Raw genomic sequence first — 13,243 nt, forward strand, 5'->3', positions numbered from 1 at the left:
TCAGAGGCACATGAAGGACAGACAATAAACAACTTTTGGCAAAATGCAGTTGAGAGGACAGCTGCTTTCACTTGCCTTCAGTTTTGGCAGAACATGCTAGAAATGGGTATTTTGATATATGTGGTTAGGTTGTGTAAGGCAGTGCACTGTTACCATTATGGAAAAGGACTGAAACTGAACAGAGTCAGGGGAGCTTGGTAGGAATCACACCAGGAGCCTGTGGAAAAAGGTCAGTAAAACTTAGTAAAGAGACTAAGAAGGATGAAATCTCAGGTCAGCATGTAAATAACCGATGTCAGACGGCATTTTCAGTGGATATTTATTCTGGAGCCTGTACAGGAATTACTGTGTGAGTTTCCTGTACTGAATTACACAAGAGGCAGATTGGACAGTTGTTAGGGTTTCGTTTGTCCTGAGGTTCGTTAGCTGGATGAGTGCTGGGCAGTAGGAAGCCCTCTTCTTGGCTTATGGAAATTTCCAGTGCATTGGAAAAAAATGATAATTTTGCAATCGGTCCTTGCAAGCCACCTTAAGCAGTGGGAAGGGCAATTTTAATGCTCTGGTAGAAAGCTACAGCACAGTTAAATATTCCACTGAAACAGGATAGCTCTGTGAGGCACGCTGGCCCAGCTCCAAGGCAACTAACCCGGCTGTCTCCTGCTGGGTGAAGGATCACCTCCTGGAAGCCCTCAGGAATGCCTGCTGGTGGCAGGGATTGCTTGTGGAAAACAGGGGCCCTGCAGCAGCATTTGGCTGGCCCCTGCAGTCTGGGCTCTGCAAAGTTCAGCTGCGTCTCAGCTCGTGAATGGCTCTGAGTTTGTTCTGTCTGGGGCAGAAGCTTAGCAGAACTCAAACCAGAGATTTCCCAGTAAATAATTTTTCAGTTCCATGGAAGTTCTGAAAGAGCAGTAGAAGTGGTTCCCCTGATTTTATGATATTTAGGGCAGTGTGATAAAGCACTAGACCTATCACACAGGTTTTACCAATACAGAAGGTAGCACAGAAATGAGTTAAATTTATAATACAGCTTAAATGTCATTCACAAAGTGCAGCGATGGCACAATTTTACCATCATATTTCAACTGTTAAAGCATTTTAATTTGTGTTTCCAACTCCCAGCAATAATAATACATATTTAAGCTGCATCGCAGTGGAAAAAAAAGCCCCAACAATCTGCAACAACTCAAACTCCCTTATATAGGGAGAGAATGACAGGAGATATAGTATATAAGGGTTTTTTCCCTAAGGATGTGGATCTTTTTCCACTTGGTGTTCAGAAAGGATCTATACTTGGAATCGGCTAAAAATGAGAGATGCAGTTTAACAATCGCTGGCACTTCAGATAAGAAAGATCTTCATCAGCTTCAAAACCCCTCTCAGTGAGGGGCATGCCTATGGATCAGCTAAGAGCAGAACAGTTGCTTTGTTTCTTCTCTTTCTGCCCTAAGTGCGTGCGTTATTACTGCGTGTACTTTGCTAAAGCAACCTGAACCTGAACCTTCTCTATCAGCCATTAAAAAGTCCTTTAAACTACTCGAATCATAAACCTCCCTGGTTCTCAGCTGTGCTGTGCCTTACACAGGGGTCTTATTTGTGCCTCCTATGATGGTATGTCTGCAGATGTGCTCATTGTGAGCAGATGACAGCAACCCACTGGAGTCTTTAGAGGAAAGTTCAAGGATGGCGTTCCATGCACGAGCAGGAGGGCAAGGCAGGGCAGAGCCGGGCGGGGCAGAGCTGGGCCGGGCTGGGGGGACGTGTCGAACCGAGCCGGGCTGGGCGTGGAGTTTGGGGGCTGCTGGTGCCCCAGGGCCCCTTGGCTCGGTCCCGCTCCGCGGGAGGGGTGGGCCAGGGGCGTCTCCCGGCTCTGCCACCTGGAGCATCCCTCCTCCATCCCTCCTCCATCGTCATCCCTCTCCCAGCTCTGGTGGGTTTTAAGGATCTTGAGGGAAAAGTTAGGCTCTGGCGTTGCAAAGAGAGAAGCCCTGGGATGCTCAAAACAAATGAACTTTTAAGACGAGATTTACAGAGCAAACTAAAATTGTTCTTTTTGCCTCGTCTTGTGTGGTGTCTCTTAAGTCTTCTTGAGAAAGTTTTTAATTGAAAGACACCACATTAAAAAATTATCCCAAGTGAGAGTGGATGGAGTCTGTCCCAGTTTAGTGGGCTGAAAATATTCAGTAAACTCAATAAATCTTCTTTCAAACAGTGGGATTTAGGCGTGAGTGTCTTAGCAGGCTAGTGTAGGGGTAAACACAGGCTCGCTCTTTCTGTCTCTGTGGATACGTGGGTATAGGTTGAATATCAGGAAAGGGTTTTTCACTCAGAGGTTTTTTGGGCACCGGAACAGGCTCCCCATAGGGCAGTGGTCACAGCACTAGCCTGACAGAGCTCAAGGAGCATTTGTACAAGGCTCTCTGGGATTCTTGGGGTGTCCTGTGCAGGGCCAGGAGTTGGACTCGGTGATCCTTGTGGGTCCCTTCTCACTCAGAATATTCTGTGATTCTGTGGGACAAAAAGTATTTTCTGTGAACTCCCCCCAGTTCCTGCTTTCTTAGTTATTTTTGTCAAGTATGTTGCACAGGCTAGTTTGAGATCCAAAGCAGGACATTTGATGTGGGAGTTAGTTCAGAAAGAGGAGAAACAATATTTCAGAAGTTCATGTTTTGGAATTATGTCACTGGGTAAGAGCTCTGTAAAGAGAGTTTACACAACCCTGATTTTTCCTCATAGCAACCCGTGTTGTGTAAATAAAGCTGTCCCAGAAGCAAATGTCTGTGCTTTGCATCCTGACCCATTGCACAGCATGCATTTGCTTGGAGGCAGGATGCCTGAAGGGAGGACTGGCAGCTTGTTTTGTCCATGTGAGCTTTGAGCCTGTGTCATGGAAGAGCTCGAGCTAGCTCTTGCCCCCTTAGTATTCTGAGGCTTGGTATGGTTTTTAGAGGCATAGGTGTATAGGATTTCCCATTACTTATTAAAATGTTAGCCTGTCTTTGCATGTTTGTCTGCCCTGACTAGCAGTTGGTATTTGATGATGATTCAGAGGAAATCAGTGTTACAAATCTCAGCTTTGCTAAATAGAGATGCTGGTGTCAAGGTTGCATGCACAGTTCCACTGCAAAAACAGATGAAGGCTGGCATTTAGGCTCGGAGGCCAGATAGAGCTTTGAGCGTAGATTTGGTGGTGTCAGCATCTGATGAGAAATTTCAGACATTCTTGAAGAATATCCTGATATTCCAGTTGCCTTTTGCTGCCATTTTAATCAATGTTTGATCATGTTTATAGCAGCCTTCCAGTACCTAAAGGCGGCCCACAAGAAAGCTGGAAAGGAACTTTTGACGAGGGCAGGTCAAGACAAGAGAGAATAGCTTTAAACTGAAAGAAGGCAAGTTTAGATTAGCTATTAGGAAGAAATTCTTTATTGTGAGGGTGGTGAGACACTGCTACAGTCTGCCCAGAGAAGTTGCGGATGCCCCATCCCTGGAAGTGTTCAAGACCAGGTTGGATGGGGCCCTGAGCAGCTTGGTCTCATGGAAGGTGTCCCTGTCCATAGCAGAGGGGTGGGAACTGAATGATGTTGAAGGTCCCTTTCAGCACAAATCATGCAGTGATACCTAAGTCTGAACTAGAAGTTGTAGTTTCGGATCTTGACTCACAATTGTGGAGGTAAACTTCTACACAGGGATCGCACCCAGGTTCCTGAAATTCTTGGGAGTAGTTTTAGAGCCCCATCCAAACCCCAGTAACATTATTAGAAGAGCTTCATCTGACTCAAAGTGCAATCATCAGATTGTTTCTAATGTGGCATACCTAGAGAGCAGTACCAAAGCAGTACCTCAGTCACCGCACTGCCAGTTCCTCTTTGTTATGTTAGAAGACTTGTTACATCGTTCTGGGTTTGATGTTCATCAGTATTCCTGCTTCTGGTTCCTCCTCAGCAGAGCTGTTGGAGAGCTGCTGTGCTGTCCCACAGGCAGAGGGGCCTCTGTCTTCAGGGCTTTGTTTGATGTCAGAGCAGGGTGTCCCATGCAGAGCCACAGGCAGAACGGTCCTTCTGCTGTCCCCAAGAACACAGGCAATTGAAAGTAATTTAAACAAACCATAAGGTACTTGTGGGGTGGCCTGCAGGAGAGTTGGCTTCCTTGCCTTGAGGTCAGGTCAATCCTACCTGCACCATTTCTGGCAGGTATTTGTCCAGCCCCTTCTTTATTTTCCTCTGTCCAGAATCATGTCCATAGTCTGCCTCCAGGCACCACTGAAGCTGAAAGTGTGGGGCAGTAATTTTGTTGCAATGCTCTCAGAGACCCTGGAAACGATGCATTTCAGCAGGAGGTGACTTCAGGGGGAGAAAATGGCTACAGCAGCTTTGAGCAAAATGGCAAGTAGAAATGGCAAGTGAATGTAAGCAAGGTGTGGGGGTTTTTCTCACGGAAGCAGTGAATGGCATTTTCTACGGCACAAAGTTCCACAGAACTTGACTGAAAATCAAGCTGCAAGAAAATATTTTGGGAATGCTGCATCTACATGGAAGTGGCAAGCTATTGAGCCTCAGGAAAGTCCTCACCCAAGATAAAAAATAATGCATTATCTATGTTTGGTAAAGCAGTAGCAAATGTTGACTTGAAGGTCTATTGCTTAGTAGATGTTCAGCTTCACATCCTAGACAGCTCCTGTACGTAAAAAAAAAAAAAAAAAAAGTCTTGGAAAGCTCTTTGGGCAGTCTGTGTGCTGCAGTGTTTGGATCCGTTGAGAAAAATGCACTTACCAAAGCTTTCTGAAAGCCTTGTGGATGACCTTGTTGAGCTCTCTTGGCCAGTCCTGTTGCAGAAAGAAAAACAGATGGCAAAGACTGCTGAGCATAAAATTGCCATTTTCTTTCTTTATTTTTGTATGTACCTCCCCATGCTCAGGGGAGGCAAGCTGCCTACATATGTTACTTCTTATTAACTGCATTTATTCAGATCCCGTGGACATCAAAGCAGCAGATCTGTTGGTGGTTGAAAGCATTTAGAAACATGCATCTCTTTGCAAAGTAAGTCCTCACTGCAGTACATGTGAATAAAAGCAAGCAGGAAGCCTGCCAGGTCCGAGTGCAGTGCCTGTGATCTGTTGCACTGAGGCACTGATAAATGGAGGCAAGCTTCAGCTTTTAATAACTTGTTACCTCAGTGGAACAGGCCTTTGTTGCCTCTCCTGCCTGTAAGGGCACGGCTTCACCAGTGCCCCCAGATGACGGGGAGAGTGCCAGGAATACCACTTGCAGTAATCAAAAACAGGTGGAACATCTGCTTTTCATGCTAGTCACCTTGAGGTTTAGGTAGGAATTTTCTAAGTTGTTACTATTATTTGTATTGAAAACAAAATACAGCAGACAGCAGAGTGTGAGTCAGCAGTTGAGGATGTGGTCACTGGGAGTGAACTGGTAGAAACCCATGCAAGTGTTCCAGGATTAAAGGTATTTTTGAAACAAAAATAATGCCTAATGTTACAGTTCACCATCAAAGTAGCAAATTATTTTTACCTTAGAAGCAGGAATAAAAATCAAAACCTAGCCTTGTATACAAACACCTGGCTCTGTGTTCCTCTCACAACCTGCTGCTTTTTCCAAGTGCCCCAACTACTGAAGTTTGAGCAAGGCAAATCTCACACCAGTAAATGCTTTGATGCAAATCCCATATTTTAAAGATAATGACTGGCAAAAGGCTGGTTTGGTAAGAGTGATTCCATGGTGAGAGCTACTCAAATACCCTTACTCTTGGTATGCCTGGAAGCAGCCCTCTTTGACACTGGCCGTAGCTGCTTTGAGAGTTTTATAGCTGTGCATGAAGACTGTAAAAACAGAGAGACTGCTCTTCGTGGCAATATTGTACAGAGAGGCAGACACAGAGGCAGCCCGTGTGCAGCACAGCGTCTCAGGCACAAGCACACCATAATTGCAGCACAGTTGCCATGCCTTCTGTAAATTAGAGAGTGGAACTTGCCAGCAGTTAAGGATTTTAACTGCACAGCTATCATGGCCGTAATGCTGAAAATGTATTTTACGATTTAAAAGCTTCTATATGTGTTTTATGTGGTTTCAGATGGCCCATGGAATACTACAAGAGGGTAGCAGACTAGATAGCATTTCTCCCTGCTTTGCTGCAGAAGTTAGCAGTGCCAAAATAATGTGCTTTTATCTTATGCTGCTGAAAGCAGCAGTAGGTGCTCTTCTGCTCAGTCTTCATTTGAGCCACTGTTTCTTCCTTCCCCTGAAAAACAAAGTGCTCTGCTCTTCCCCCTTCTGCAGTCTAATCCTTGAGGACTCCTCAGTGCAGTTTGGCAGAGGAGAGGAAGGTGTGGAGGGATTAACTGCATGACTGAAGAGATGAGGATGGGCAGGAGAGGACGCAGGGCTCTTGTTGGCAGCAGTTGCCTCAGGCAGGAGGCTCTGACTGCCCAGCCAAAGCAGGGCCTCTGTGGCTGGGCTCCTCGGCTGGCTGCTGGTCACAGCCACCCTCCCATGCTGGCATGAACTCCTGAACCTCCTGTGCCTTCAGCGTGGCAAGTGAAGACAGGCAAGGGTTTGCAATTGTTTTGCTCCAGTACATTCTGGGTTGAAACAGAGGCATTTCTGGAGCTGGCATAGGAGCTCATGAGGCCCCATAATTTTGAAGGATAATGCAGCAACATGATGATCTTTCTCACTCAGATCCAGCACTGCATCTGCATGTGTGGATATCCTCACTGAGCTTTCAGACAGCAGGCAACATTTGCTAGATAATCTTTTGGCATGGCTGGCTTTAGTGATTTAACTAGGGCAATGGAAAATTTTAGTGACAGAAGCAAGATTTTAATTATATTTTCCACAAAACCAGTTGGTGCCCCAGCCATTGCTTATCAGTTCCTCCTTGCTGCATGAAACACATTTCCTATACTGCTGTGGGGAACAGCAGCAAGGTATTAAATTGTGGGTGAGTCTGGCAGTGAGACTGCTTTAGTGCCCTGGATAGTTAATGTCTGCTTATTTTCTTCTCCTTCCCAAGTGCAATGCTCTGCCTTTTCCTCCGTCATACTCCAAGTACTTTTAATGTTCTGCAGCTTATTGTCAGTGTGCAAAGCCATTCACAGAGCAGTGAATCAGAGTTGTACCTGGAGGAAGAATGGGGTAATTTATTCCTGCACACAAGGTTCCTAACTTGAGATTTGTCCCTGGAGGAGGTCAGCAATCTTATTTGTGGGTTCTGCACTAACCAGAAATGCAAAGGTTTGCAGGGCTCCTTCTGTAGCACTGGGTTTCATGCTCCTTGAATCCTTTTAACTGCAGGAGTATTGTTCCAATCTTGACCTGAGGACAAGGAGTTCACTCTTTTCTGTCTATCCTTTTAATTGACTTAAACAAGTAATCAAAGAGACTCTCTTGGCCTGGCCCTACCCTTGAATGGGAGTTTTTTGGCAGTTTCTCTGACCCTGTCTGTGATTCATGGCTTGACCCAACTCACCCTTATGTCCAGAAACTGCTGTCCCTTTTCACTGTATCCTTCACCCACATCTCTGTTTCTAGAAGGTCAGTTTACACCTCATCTTCATGATTTTTGCACTCGGTGTTGTGGGGCTGCGTTGGTGTGTGTGCTAGGCCAGGAGATGGGTGTTGCTTCCCCTGCAGAGCGGCACCAGCAGTAGGGTTTGCTCTGGTCAGGGTGTGTGAAATGCATGTCAAACTCTCTAAATACCTTCTTGTGTTCAGTTTCAAGCAGCCTTCCCCAGCATCTTTTGGACTAGTATGTTTGCAAGGCACCTAGTGGTAGTGTCTGGGGGTATTGGGTATTGCACCTGCATACCTGTTCAGCCAGGAATAACACTGGGAGAGACCTCAAATTGTGCTGAAGTCCCATGGAATAACAGTAAGTTGAAAATAATCAGGATAAGAGGAGAAATAAGACCATCCAAGAGAGGGTTAAAATACCAAGCCATGTTGAGGCGTCTGTGGATGCTGGGGGTAATGGAGAACAAAACCCTGCTTCTTTCCTGCCAGTTTCTTTCTTGCCCTATCCTTGCAACAAAAAGAGGAGGAGAAGGCTCTCAGATAAGAAGGAAAATGCTTTTGTGCAAAACAGCCTGTGGACCTGCTCTTTCATGAGGCTGCTGAGTGAAATCATTTAGCAGGGTTACAAAAGGGCTGGCTAGCATGTGGGTGTTAATAGCATTTCCAGCTATGTAAGCAGCAGTAACAACGGCAGAGTAATCAAATCTCATCTTTCAGAGGGGAAGTTGATCACCTGAGTGGGTCTGGGATTTCCCCTTGCACGATTGCCAGGTATCTCCACAGGCTAATTGAAATGTCGAGTGCTGTCTGGGGCCGGGGGCATGGCAGTGGCAGGCTGGATCTAATCTCTGAACACACAGAGCAGCTCTGGTCACACTCCTGCCCCGAGGCCTGATAGCTTCCTGGGTACTGCTGTCTCTTATCTCTGGCTGCGGCTTTCTGCTTTTTTCATTTTTATTTTTTTTCCTCTTGAACTGGGCTTCAAGTGCATTGCTGTGGCAGAGTTTTTACTGTTGGGTGAGAGCTCTCCATCTCCACTCACAGCTTCCTTCGCTGACTTTTAACCCAAGAGTAGTAAAAAGCATGGCTGAGAAGAGGCAGCCGTGGCCCTTGTGCCTGACCAGACCCTAGGCAAGACCCATCTCCATCTTAGTTTCTCTTGGTACAGCTTTTTTGTCTCTTAATGTTTGATTCACTGGATCTGTGGGCCACTGGCTCCAGACTGGCTGCCTCTGGTGGGGGTTTCTGCTGTAGGATGCAGCATCTGTTTTGGCCTCCTCTTCAGCTTCTTTGCCTTTTCTTTGTATTCACCCGCCTCTTTTTCCCAGTAGGAAGCTCAGGTCCTGAAGGCTTCCCATCTTGAATCCAGAGGAGCAGCTGAGGGTCAGCCCTGCTGGGCATTTGGGTCCTCAGCAGGCATCTGCCAGCCAGCCTGGTGGGAACAGGGAGAAAAAGGACCACTTTTGTCTGAACAAGAACCACCTTCATGTTTTTGGGCAGTGGCTGATCTCTGTGAGACTGGAACCTTGGACCACTGGAGTGCAAAAGTAGAAAGAAAGATGGGCCTCTGCTTGTAGAGAGGAGATCAGACTGATGCCAAGGAGGGAGGAGTACGTGGCAGCAAGGCTGGCTGCTGCTTCTGGCAACCTGTGCCTGTGTCAGTGTTGCCTTCCTTGGAGGTGTTTGAGGTGAAAAAATAGCCTTGGAAAACAACTGGTGTGCTTGGGGAAGTGATGGGAAATGCTCAGGAAGTGATACCCAGAAGGGAGAAAGGCAAGGAGCTGGCTGGTGCATCTGTATGACAGGCTAATGCAGCAATGCCTGGCCCAGCATCTTCCCCTGGCTTTGGGACAGGCTCTTCCCAAGCCTTTGATTTCTGCCTTCATGGGTTTTTTGCCTTTGCCCATCCTAGCCAGAGCCGGTTTTGTAGAGGGACTGGAGCAAAACCATCAAAGCTAATAGTTCTGGCATTCCTTCTTAGTAACACTGAAGTGTTTGCTGAGGTAATTTAGTTCTTGACTCCTGCTTTTTCCAGGCGTAGGCTTGTTGACTTTAAGTAGCCATCAAGAGAGTGCTCGAGCTGGTGAGCACTGCTCATGGAGAGCTTGAGGACAGGCTGAACCTGTGGTAGATCAGCTCACTCAGGTGCTCCTGAGACAGGGCAGTGGATGTGGCCTCAGGGCTCCACTCTCCAGCTGTCACACAGGAGTGGAGACGTGCAAGGCCATGTCTTGAATCCTGTGACATGTGCTGTGGAGAAAACCTTGGTGAGCAGTTGGCCTTGGGAGGTGTTCTGACTGCAGGAAGCTGCCGGAGATCTGTCTTTTCTGTAGTTTCCTCCCTTTAGTGAGGAAAGCATGGGGAAAACCAGGTCCTTCTCCAAGGGTGTCCTGTGGAGACCCCCAGGGAAAAGCCAATCTTTTCAGAAGGAACTGGAGTGCCAAGAACTTTCTCTAAGGGGAGTGTTGATCCTATTTTATTCTGAAAATCATTTCCTACCACGCCGAGGAATTGGCTTGCCAAAGTGCAAATTACCCAGCAAGGAAATCACTGCCTCCAGATTAATTCGTAGCTCCTTTGTCTGTTCTGTGCTTGGCTGATGTGTTAGGTAAATATTTGTACAACACAGAGAATTGCCTCCCTTTCTTCTCTTTTCCAAGGGTCAAAGAAATGTCAGCCTTTGGCACTTCTGTGCAGCCAGACTTCTGTGTTTGTGGGGAGGCAGGCTCCGTGCCAGCCATGGAACAGCCAGAGTGGCTGCCTGTGGTGGCCAGCACCCTTCCCAGCAGAGGCAGCTTACTGATGCTTCGTCCTGAGCTTATTCCACGGGGCAGTGAAGTGCTGAGTTTAACAATGAAGCCAAATAACCTCTCCCTTCTGCACAAAAGAAAATGACCTGCTTCTCTTGGTGTCTTCCCTCAGTGAATCTCCAGGGGTGAACTGACTTCTATTGCCTTTTTTTCCCCCCCTGATTTTCTTGGTTTCTCTCTAGCCAGCTGGGCTTCAGTGATCCTTGTGGCTCCCTTGCAAGTCAGGATATTCTATGATTCTGTGATACTGCGTGTATTCTCCGAAAAAAAAGCCTGTTGTCCTCTCCCACTATTATAAGGAGCCCTCTAAGTAGCAAGTGCTGAACTTCACATGAACTACAAAGTGTGTTTCAGCCCCATTCCAAGTGGGGCCATGTGTCCAGTTGCAGGACACTCACAAATAGTGGTTTCTGCCTCGTTGCTCTGAACAAGGGGGAAACTCACCAGTGACGTGTAAAATTATGTAAAGACGAAGGAATTTCTCCTTTTTTCCCATGACAGTCAGTCTCTGAAGCACAAGTTGTGCTTAGCTGCATTAATCAGTAGATTACTCACCCAGTGTCTGAGAAATCTTGTGCAAAAGACAAATACTGACCTTGATATTTTTAGTCATAAACTTAAACGATTAGCTTCAAATCAGAATCTGGGGGTGAGAAGATCTCAGTCAGAAATTTGTGACTGTTCAGTACCTAACAGGGCCTGAATGAAACCCACACATCCAAGCCAACACCCACATCAGGAAAGCAGGACACCCTAGTTGCCTCTGAGCCTTGTCTCTCACTTCAATCTCTGACTACTTTCATATTCCTCACATTTCTTGCACTTTCTTTTTGTTAACTGCCCCCTTTGATCAGCACACCAGAGGAGGCAGCTTCAACGTCTTCACTTTCTGCTCACCTCTGTCAGACCCTGTGGGACCCAGATTCAGGAGCAAGTGGAGACAGAGGTTTTCAACCCTATTTGTAGTTACAATAATGGGCCAAGAGCTTAGCGCAGCCAGGGAGGGGGATCTGGCAAAGGGCTGTCTGTGAATTCTAGTTCCTGGGGTGGTTTGGGGTTTGCCTTGGCCTCTGTGTAGCCCAGAGATGTTTGGGGGATGATCTAAGCCATGTGGCTTGTAAAAGCCCCCTCCAAAGCAAACGGATGGAGCATGTTCCTGCCTAAGGCACAGCGGGTCTCCCGTGCTGCTGGTTGGGTGGGCACGGTGCAGGTAGGTGGGTTGGGTGAAGGTGGCTGTGCTGGCTATGAAACAGCAGGTGTTTCCCCAGCAGTGGGCTGTTTGTCCCCCTCAGAGCACGTTCCTGCCGCCTCTGGCTGTAGGAATAGTGTAGAAGGCTCAGACCATTCACCTGAACGCTCAGACCTGAAGCTGTCGGGGTGGTTCCCTGTATATACCAAGGCAGCCAATTTCTGTGGGCCTCCTAGAGCTTTGGGGAGGAGCTTTTTCCAGTTTTAAAGAAAAGGGGGAGAGAGCCTGGCTCTGCTCTCTGGTGTGTGGGTGCTGAGCTGGGCTGCCACCAGCCTGGCAGAAGCCGGGGCTGGTGGAGGTTTTGGCACTTGCCCCTCAGGCTGGAGCTGTCGTGCGGCGTGGGCACAGCACCGAGCTGCTGGCAGGCTGGTTAGTTGCTGATTAAGTGCCAAAATGTTTATCAGATCTGAAAACCACAGAGTGTGAGGCGCTGTAGCACTGCTGGGAGGTCTGAGCTCCGCTCACCAGCACTGCCTCATTAGTGACAGGGGCAGCAGGCACGGGGAGCTACAAGGTTCTGCTGCACCTGCTCCTCTTTGTCCCTCCTACGCCTGGGAGGTCACTAAAGCTTTGCAAGGAAATCAGAATTGATCCTGACTTCTGGATTGAGCAGAATGAGAGGGGGAGGGAATTTCAGATGAAGTTGCTTTGAACCTGGAAGGTGACTTCACTTGAATAGCAATGTCCTTGGCTGCATCACTGCCAATATTTCAGGTGTTGCAGATGAGTGTCCATAATTTCCTTCAAGAAAAGATTAGCTTTTTATTGTGAAAATAGGTGCATATAAGAATAATATGCTTTTGATGGTTAAATTAATTAGTGATCTAGTTATTGTCTTGTTTTTCTTTAGCACTGCTAATTGATAAAAATTGATGTTCTTTAGTTTGACCACTGGGATTATCTGAGTAATCTAAAAGAAGTTCCCAGTCCTGTGGTGGTTAATGAAATCTCTGACATATATTTTAGAGCTATGATGAATCTTCAATTTATGTATTAAATTAATAAGAAGGAGGGAAGAGCTTTTAAGGAAGATAAAGGCAATTTTTCTCTCTGTGCCAGTCTGCCAACTCCAAGCAACATAAACAACTCCTGGTCTCCACTGGACCATTCCAGACTGTTAGAGGTCTCTCAGCCTTGTAAAGACTAGTTTATTCTGGTGACTGCTGTACTTTTTTTACCCTGTTCCCTGACACCTTTCTGTTTCCTCTGCACAGGATACGAAAGCTGGAGGGAGCTTGCTAAGGTTCTGTCAGACACCAGTGTCCCAGGTGGGGACACAAGCCTTCAGCTTGACTACCCACAGAAGCTGGGACACCAGGTGAGGAGGCTCGGGCTGCCTTCTGAGCATGCAGAAGGGCAGCCCTTCCTTTCTGCTGCTGGCCCCAAGAGACAGCTCTCTCTTCTCACAGGAAAGAGAGCTCGCCACAGGGCAAGCTCTGAGCTGACTCACAGCTACATGAACGGACAATGGCTCCGCTGTAGTCAATTAAGTTATTTTAGGTGTGCTGAGCTGCTGGTGGGACGAAGCTGGCTGGGTTTGTGGCACAGGAAGGCAAGATGGAAGCAGAAGTGAAAGATCAGGAGAGAGTTTGTTGCTCTCCAGTGAGGCACATCTCAGTACTGTTGACTGAAGGCAGTGATGGAAGACGATTGCTTGG

At 47.1% G+C, this 13,243-nt stretch overlaps 1 protein-coding gene across 2 annotated transcripts in view; it reads left to right on the forward strand.

Annotated features, from left to right (window-relative positions):
- Positions 1–13,243, forward strand: part of B4GALNT3 (beta-1,4-N-acetyl-galactosaminyltransferase 3) — a 64,717-nt gene that overhangs the window by 27,148 nt on the left and 24,326 nt on the right. For both annotated transcript variants that reach the window (XM_042050332.1, XM_042050333.1), the window contains one exon: positions 12,800–12,903. In XM_042050332.1, coding sequence (XP_041906266.1) covers positions 12,800–12,903 — 104 coding nt within the window. The remainder of the gene's footprint in view (positions 1–12,799; positions 12,904–13,243) is intronic.

This window comes from Corvus kubaryi, unplaced genomic scaffold (assembly GCF_017639235.1).
Source record: "Corvus kubaryi isolate FWS band 111438036 unplaced genomic scaffold, C.kubaryi_AGA036_p1.0 72, whole genome shotgun sequence".
NCBI lineage: Eukaryota > Metazoa > Chordata > Aves > Passeriformes > Corvidae > Corvus > Corvus kubaryi.